Source organism: Mastacembelus armatus, chromosome 17, assembly GCF_900324485.2.
Source record: "Mastacembelus armatus chromosome 17, fMasArm1.2, whole genome shotgun sequence".
NCBI lineage: Eukaryota > Metazoa > Chordata > Actinopteri > Synbranchiformes > Mastacembelidae > Mastacembelus > Mastacembelus armatus.
The window spans coordinates 9,574,350-9,583,220 of record NC_046649.1 but is presented as its reverse complement, the minus strand read 5'-3'; the positions used below and the strand labels follow the sequence as shown (position 1 = coordinate 9,583,220).

General features: G+C 38.5%; 1 protein-coding gene across 1 annotated transcript; it reads right to left on the bottom strand.

The window, feature by feature from the left end:
- Nucleotides 1-1,628: 1,628 nt before the first annotated feature.
- asip2b (agouti signaling protein, nonagouti homolog (mouse) 2b) lies at nucleotides 1,629-6,276 on the bottom strand. The gene is made up of 3 exons (XM_026314258.1): nucleotides 6,026-6,276; nucleotides 3,336-3,409; nucleotides 1,629-1,889 (listed from the first exon to the last, which is right to left on the bottom strand). The coding sequence occupies exons 1-3, from the start codon at nucleotides 6,129-6,131 to the stop codon at nucleotides 1,722-1,724; spliced, it is 348 nt and encodes a 115-aa protein (XP_026170043.1). The 5' UTR covers nucleotides 6,132-6,276; the 3' UTR covers nucleotides 1,629-1,721.
- Between the last annotated feature and the right edge of the window lie 2,595 nt (nucleotides 6,277-8,871).

Genomic DNA, 8,871 nt, shown 5'->3' with positions numbered 1-8,871 from the left:
TAAGGCTGGCTGTAGTTTAAGTGATGTTTTGATGGGTTTCTCTTTGTTTTGTGCACTAACGTCTGCACCAGTCCCTCTCTGACTCACATTCATGCTGTTTTTGCTTCCTCTTTGATACCAATAAATTCCATAGCTGCCCTAAAAGTGTTTGTCTCAGTTCCTGCTCTCGAGTACATTAAGTCTTGCTTTACATAGTTTTGCTCACATTTTTAATGTACCCAGATAAATTAAAAGCAATGTTGCTATACAAGTCAAATAACAGGGTGATCAGGCAAGAGACAAATAATGAAGCTAAACATAAATGTTTCCTCATGTTGTCATCCCTTTATATATAACTGTGTAACTTTACGCTTAATTGACATAATCTTACATAATGACATGTTCAGCTATATGAACTCTGTGCACTGTCATATATACATGAATGAAATATGGTTTTTATTTTTATCATGGACACATCCCTCTTTGTTTTTGCCTCCATGTTAATGGCTCTAGAGGACAAAAACCACAGTGATGGATTTTATGAAATCAATAAAAGTATAACTGCTAATGCTAGATTTCAATATTTGTGTTTATTCTTGTAATCACACATAGTTCCTCCTCATTTCCATCAGAAGAGGGGGAGACAATGTTCCAGACAGGGTACACGTGTCTATGCACATCTTTTGAACACACACTTGGCCCCCTAAACACAGGCTTAATGTTCAAACCATCCGAGAAAAGAATGCAAAACAGGTTTAGTCCTTATTTATCCTCAAGATAGCTTACAGCAAACATTTTTCTTAGCTTTTTTTTTTAAATAACATGTCTCTTATTTTCTAAATGAAACCTCTTCCTGTCACATAATTTATGACATTTCCATTTAAAAAAAACAATAGGGAAAAGGAAAACACAACCATAATATAAGTTTACAACATTTATTCAATACTAAAATATAAAGACTTCACTTATAAATCCACAAATGAATAATTGTTCATTCCTACAAAGGAGGCACCAAATCATTAATTGCATGTTCTCCCTGTGTCTGTGTGGGTTTCCTCCCACAGGCAGGTTGGGGTTAGCTTAATTGATGATTAAATTTTCCATAGGTGTGAATGTGAATGTGAATGTGTTTGTCTGTCTCTCTGTGTCAGCCCTGTGATAGACTGTGATCTATCCAGGGTGTACCCAGCCTCTCACCCAATGTCAGCTGAGATTGGCTCCAGCATCACAAGTGTTATATAATGGATAGATGGATGGATGACCCAAATTTGTTGAAGTTTTATTTTTTTTCTTTTAATGGAGTGAATTAAAAAAATAGTTCAGTATCACTTCCCACCTTTTAATATGGCAGAAGAGTCAAAATGACAAAGACATTCAAAAATAACAGGAAATACTTGAGGTACAACACAGGTTATATGTGAGTGGCTACATTCATGGCAAAGCACATGTCGCATATTCTTTGTTTTATATATATATATATAGTAATATAAAACACACAAAGTCATATATATATATTTACTGTACATGTATGAGTATACTGTATGTATAAGCCAGAAAAACACAACATCCTCCCCGATCAGAGAAGTGTGAAAAGCCACAAACAGTGGAAAAAAACCTTGACTGGTTCTTCATATATTTCCAAGGCAGTATACGTGTATATGTGATTTCCTTGTGTACACTACACATTATCTATGTCTATCCCTGTCTATCTCCAGGTACTGGGCAGTGTGGGTGTGCTCTATCTATGTCTTCTTTAAGCAGCGGGTGTTCATCCTCCAGCAGTGACAGATGGTGTTGAAAAGTCGACAGCGGCACGAGGTGCAGGGGTCGCAGCATGGCAGGTGAGAGAAGCAACTCTCTGTCACACGGCTGCAGCGACGTGCAGAGCTTATGTGGCTTGACTTACGTTTCTGAAATAACACCAAGAGAGACACAATCTGTAGGAAATGTTTAAACACAAAGAATTAAACTTTAAAGCGGCACTAATTTGAAATTTACCATTTACCTCAGTTCTAAATTCAGCGTTGGTGTGTGTTAGTGCCTTTCGGCTAATTGTTTGGTATGCAACTTCATGTTTTAGTTTGCCACACTCATCATTGTCATTTTTAGATGGCAGGAAGCTTTTTAGTGAAAATCTCTCTGTGCTCTAGTCAAGACCACAAGCTTGAATCCAAATTAAATGTGACTCCAGATCTGATGGAAGGTGTAAATAACAGTTTGCATTACAAGGTGATAATATGCCAGTGCTGGCTATGTGTTTACAGCCTGTTGTTACTTCAATTAATTAATTAATGTACAATATTTAGAGTGATCTATTAGTAGCAATCAAATATAGTATTAATGACATAAATATCTTGTGTGTAACCACCAGAAAATACCAACTGTTGCATTTTCTTTGAATGAGCCTTTTAAATATACAAGGGAGCAGGTCTCCTTTCACTGAGGCAGCCATGTTGTGCCACCATGTTTCTACAGTAGCCCAGAATGGACAAACCAAACACTGGCTCTAGACAGGGAACCACATTTTGTTTTAAAGGTACCTCCCCCCACAGTACCTCCCCCCGTGGCTGAAAATGGGGATGGAGTGTGCTCAGGAGGTTGCAGTCTGTAATCTCACCACTAGAAGCCACTAAATCTTCCATCCATCCATTTTCTATACCTGCTTATTCCTAACCAGGGTCACAGGGATCTGCTGGAGCCTATCCCAGCTCTCTTTGGGTGAAAGGCAGGGGTACACCCTGGACAGGTCACCAGTCCATCACAGGGCCACATACAGACAAACCTGACATACATGTTTTTGGACTGTGGAAACCAGAGTACCTGGAGAAAACCCACACAAGCACAGGGAGAACATGCAAACTCCACACAGAAAGGCCAGGTTGCGAACCCACGACCTTCTTGCTATAAGGCAACAGTGCTAAGTACTCAGTCACCATACCCACTAAACCTTTCACATTTTAAACATTGCATTTTTAATGCAGACTGAAGCACGCTGTACTTTGCTATAAAGCCACGGCATGTGCAGACTAATGGCATCGGTCACTTTATTATAATGTTTTATGGTTTTTCCTGTTCAAGAATAATAAAATCCAGGTGTTAGCTGTGTGGAGAACCTACATGGCTGCCTGCCATTATATTGTATTTTACAACTCTGAAATCTGACCGGGGCAGATACATGCACACAAACATGCAACAAATACAAAACTTACACTGGCAGCTGTCCTCACTATTTACATGCAGAGCCTTTTATCTCTGAGCCCTTGTTTTCAAGGTGTGACGCACTGACGCATTAGTGAAGATACAGTGGCATTATGTGGCATACAAAGGCAGTTTGAAGAAGAATAAAGACAACTTACAGGAATGTTACTTTCCTGTGGTGGAGAAATCTTTTGTTTTGAAAATAGCTGTCTTGTCTTCACTCGGCTCCAACCTAGGGAGGGAAATAATATTTTAAAAATTGTTTACTCCTTAATAAGCATTGTTTACTATAATTATTTGCATATTGTATTTTCAATGGATGTCAATTCAAGTTCTTCAAAATAGAAAAAACTCACCACACTCTCATGAAACCTATATTATTAATATGCAAAGGGGAAACAACAAAGCAGCTTCTGGCTAGTATCCATGGGGCCAGTTTGGGATCAGACCGAACAGACAATATCAGGTCTGCTGCCCTGTGGGCTCACCACCCACAAGGAGCAGTGTAGAGTTTCATTGCCAACTAATTTGTGGGCAGGGGCAGTGAATTTGGCACCAGACACCCAGAAACTGGGTTTTACTATATGGAATTTATAGCTACATTACTTACACATTTTCCTCTAAATGAGCCAAGTAAATACCGCCTCACTGACTTTACAATTTGTGCATGCTACCATGTGAGACCAATTACTCTGTCATCACATGGATTGACCTTTGTGAAGCCTCTTCATAGAAAGAACAACTGTGGAGTCTGTCCTTTCTTGGGTTAAAAAAATATTTTATATAGTAAATGTTTTTCTTATGCCCCTGTTTATGTAACTAGTGATAGACCGCAACACTTAATGGAATATTATAGGGAAACAGCCACATAAAATATGTTTATTTTTTCTTTAGGATGTCTCTTTCATCCTCCCCATGTGCATCATTTGTCACTTCACCGGCAAATTATTTCCAATCCGCTTGAAATCTACTTCGCCTCTCATCAAAATTCAGCCAGTAACACACAGTCCGTTAAATTTAAGGACATGTCTATTAAATATTGGAAAAAATGTGACCTTTATTTTTCAGTATGTTAAAAGGCTTACATTTCTAGTCAGCAACACTACTGTTTCAGTTTAGGGCAATGTTTTGTAGCGTTGTACAATTCTCACGTCAAAACTTGCTACTGATACATTTAGCCATGATAGTGTTAATGTCAGTCAGTCAGTTGGTCCCCAATACTGAAATGTGTCAGCAATTTTAGAATAGGACCTTCATGGTGCCATCGAGATGCTACTGACTTCCTCTGACTTTTCTCTTGTGTCACCAAGAGGGAGACATTTTTGGTTTCATACCATAATTTTGGCAACTATGGGAGGAATTAGCAGATCTGGCACACATACCCATGGTGCCCGACTATAAAATGTAACTTTGATCATTGGCTCAAATTTTAAATTTGCCCAATTCAACCTGCAGAGACAATCATATTCCCATCATCCTCAGCTGTCCGCTAGCATGATGAACAGTTCACACATTATAGGCTACCTGCTAAACGTGTTAGCGTTGTCACTGAGGGCATATTGCTATGGTGAATTAGCACTGAGGTGCTAAGCACAGCCTCATAGAGCGCTGGCCAGTCTAGTTCTATCATTATTTCTTTTAAATGTGTGCATGTGATGGTTGTGTCTTTGTGTAAGGGTTTCTGACTTCATTCTAATTGTGACATTTGTTTCTGTGAATATTGCAAATTTAAAAAAAATGCAAATAATAAAATTTAAAGACCCACTTCACAGCTCACAATCATCCTCAGGAGGTGTTTGTTGTCAACATGTCGCAGTTATCAACATGTGACCCCAGAACGTAGCTTCTTAAACTAATTCATAAATTCATTTGGTAACAACTGAGCTACTCCATCCCCTAACAAAGACAATGTTGACTAAATCAAACTGCCACGGTGCTTTTCTTTTGAAATTATTTCTCTTGACAGAAAATTGCATCACTGTTGAGTATTATTTCCATAATTACACTGAAGCAGGGACACTTCTATCATGGATCAACTTGAGGTGAAGACAGCTGCATAAATTTGAAACAGATCATGCTAATCGGTTGTTTTGCAATGTATAGCTGACACAGCCAGATTCACTGGCTGGGACCTGTTTTATTATATCTGTTATCTGTTACACTGCAGAAAATACCGTCACACAGCTCGGTGAGTTTTCATGCCTGGCTTTCTGCTAAGGCTGCACGCTTTGTAGCTTTAGATACGAAATTGTAATGACACACTCTTCATATCAATAGTCTGAGGTGTTTTCTGTTGATAAAATATTTTGATTGGCACAAAACAAGAATATTTTCGCTCAATCTCACCACTTGTTTTAGCAAAACATAAAACATAATAAAGCTCTGATAAACTTACAGCCTTCTGCCTACCACTTCAGCAGCAAACTGCAGAAAACGTGAGTGTATAGCTGTTACACACAGTGGATCCTTGATTCAGTCTGGCCCCAGAGATATAAATGGGGTGAGTCAAATCACAGAAACACCTGTCGGTATAACATACAGCTCAACAGCAGCACCAAATGACCTTAGACCTCCCCACAACACATCACCTGTAGGACTGTTGTATTAGACTGTGAACCAAATAGACTGACGACTGAGTGTACATTTTATAAAGGAACTATGAAACATAGAGAACACATACCAGTCAGTGATTTCTACATACAATTTTTTTATACAGTCATTCTCTATTTTATAATCTTCACCACAGGCTAATTGTTGATGATGTAGCCTTCATCATTAATTAATAAATCCAATAGATAAATAAAAAATCAGCTTGACTGTGGGGTGTTCACCACCAAAGAGTCCTCACCTATGTCAGTGTCATTGTCCCCCACGTTTCTCTTCACATTCTCTGCCCAGGACAGCGAGAGGAGAAGCAATAAGAAGCACAAGTGTTTGCCGGAGATCTTCCTCATGATGATGATGATGATGATGATGAGATCTGTTGCTGACAGCAGGGGGAAGAAAAATAACACAAGCTCACAGTAATAAAGTCAGTGACACTCTACAAGGTGCTGTTGGCAAAATAGCCCATGCGTCTCGTAGTTCTCCCTAGAAAATGTTCACTTTAGCTCCCTCATGTTTCTCTGTGGCTGAGGAGGCGCCTCCGCCTCCAGCAGCACCGACAAAAGGCGCCCCCTCCTGGCGACTCGGGACACGGCAGGAGACGGCTCCTGGTATATGACAGTTGCCCTGGCAACAGACAACGCACTTAGTGGAGGCAGTACATCCCATAGTGCCAACAAAGAGCAATATGAATAAACAACACATAAACAAACCCTGATACAGGACATTAACATCAGCAGTTTTGACAGATGCATTATGGGAAATGTAGGATCTGGCATTTTTTGACGTTTGACTCATTAGGTGCTAATCTAGTACCTCAATTTAATGAAATTGAAATAGTAAATCAGAAATTAATTTAGTCATTTTTATAAATTAAATTATTACTTTGGTTTTTGGCTCCTCTGACATGAGCTGCTTACTGGACTAGCCTGTGTTGCAAAACTTGTACATTTTCTTATGCACTGCAGCAAATTTTGAGGAAAACGTACCTTGCTTTAGTATTAAGTGCACAGTTCTCTGCAGTGTGCCAAGTCAGTCAGGTATTTGTGGTTGTGATCAGGGTGTTTTCTAAGTTATGCCTAGAATATGTGCCTATACTGCATATCAAGAATTGTGCAAAAGGACTTTAGCTGTGTTATCACAAATCACAAATTCATTTTGACAATGACCCCCAACAGACAGCCAGAGTCATAAAGAATTATCTTCAGCAACAAGAACAAGGAGTCAGTTCATGTTAGGTGTTTTGGAGAAAAAGCCAGGGAAGCCAGATTGAGATGGTTTGGACATGTTCAGAGGAGGGACAGTGAATACATTGGTAAAAGGATGCTGAGGTTAGAGCTGCCAGGAAGGAGGCCTAGAGGAAGACCAAAGAGGAGGTTCTTGGATGTAGTGAAGGAGGACATGAGGATAGTTGGTGTGGGTGAGGAGGATACAGAGGATAGGGTTAAATGGAGGCAGATGATTCGCTGTGGCGACCCCTGAAGGGAGCAGCTGCAAGGAAAAGAAAAGGTAGTTCACCAGGTAGTTGCCTATCTCACCTTATGGCTGAGGTGTCTGATCCTGAATAAATTTTGAGAGGTTTTTACTGAGTCAGATTCAGTTTGTTTCACTGGTTGGTGAACAGGCTCAAAGCTACGCCACTGTTTCTATGGTTACCTGCAGCCACAGACTGTAACACCTGATTAGACCAGGATTGTATGGTAAGGTATAAAATGCTGCAAACATTATTTTGTGTAACTGCAGATGTTTGAATACGCTCAAAAACACAAAACAGCTGATGGGCAAATACTTTAGCAAATAGTTTAGTTTATAGTGTTTACTAGGACCTTTCTGGCAGGAGATAATACAAATAAGCTAATTTTAAAGTAAACAACGCTAAAAGACATTTATGAGCTTCTTATGTAATCCAACAGATTTAAAGATCTAAATGAAAGGTCTGTAATAGTTTAAGGTCCTCTTCTATAAAATAAAAATTTAGATTTCTGTTTCTAACTGGAATAACAATAAGTCCGTAGCAGATTTAAGTTCTCCCAGTCTCCCAGCTGCTGATTTTATGCACTCTGGTCCAAAAAAAAAAAAAAAAAAATCAGTCTTTCATTTCATGAAAAATCTCCTGGTGGACATTTTGAGACATATTTAACTATCCCATGTCCATGAATTTGCAGTCTTATTCTTAAGAACTCTCTTTATTTATTCCCTTACAATAACAAACAAAACAAACATGTCATATCTATATGCAAACCCAATCCCAATGCAAGTCCTGTAAACAGAGCATTACAGCATTAGAGAAAATATAACAGAAGAAGTACAGTAACTATGGGGGGAAAAAAATCAGATTAATGGTAAAATATTAGCTACTCAATGTCACTGTTTACTCAATTAAAAGTAATTTATATGTCCTAAGCCCCTTCTCAGTAGCTTCTCTGCTTAGTCTGCATAGTAATCATGAACTTGATCATATGTACAGAAGGTCAGCATCAGCTTCCACTTCTTTTCCATTTCAAGGATCAACTTTTCCAAAGATTGACTTTGACTTTTATAAAGATTGACTTTGATCATGGCTTAGATCTACCAGTCCAATTTCAGATAAATTGGTATTCGTGACTCGAGACATCTGGTTCTTTGAAATCTATCTGAAATTGAAAATAATGTGCAGAGACTTCTTGGTAAATTAAGATTTATTTCAAACTAAAAAACAGCAACTGCATCACGTAACCGCAAAGCTCCTGTCACTCCAGTAGAAAACATTTTCCTCCAGGAGAAACTCAACAACATATAAGGACAATTTACTGGTAAAAATTCAGCATAAAAAGGCAAAAATAAAATGGCATTAACACAGCTGTCAAACATCACTGATAGATAGCACAAAATCATGTGCTGTTTGGTTCTGATTCACCAAGGGGAGAGAATGGTTGTCCCTAATAAGTATAATAATAATTATTATTATTGTTGTTGTTGTTTCATTTCATATCATGCATACATGGAAAGGTTTATTCAAATGACCACAAAGTAATTTAGAAACAGCAAACCTGAAAAAGGATAAAACATAAGAATAGGAGTAAATGACTGTTTCTCTCAACATAATAAATC

Excerpts from the sequence above, each read along its gene's own strand:
- asip2b (XM_026314258.1), bottom strand. The coding sequence starts at position 6,131 with ATGAGGAAGATCTCCGGCAAACACTTGTGCTTCTTATTGCTTCTCCTC. Across the intron at positions 3,410-6,025 it reads GGACAATGACACTGACATAG|GTTGGAGCCGAGTGAAGACA; the intron begins GTGAGGACTCTT and ends TTCCCTCCCTAG. Across the intron at positions 1,890-3,335 it reads CACAGGAAAGTAACATTCCT|AAACGTAAGTCAAGCCACAT; the intron begins GTAAGTTGTCTT and ends GTGTTATTTCAG.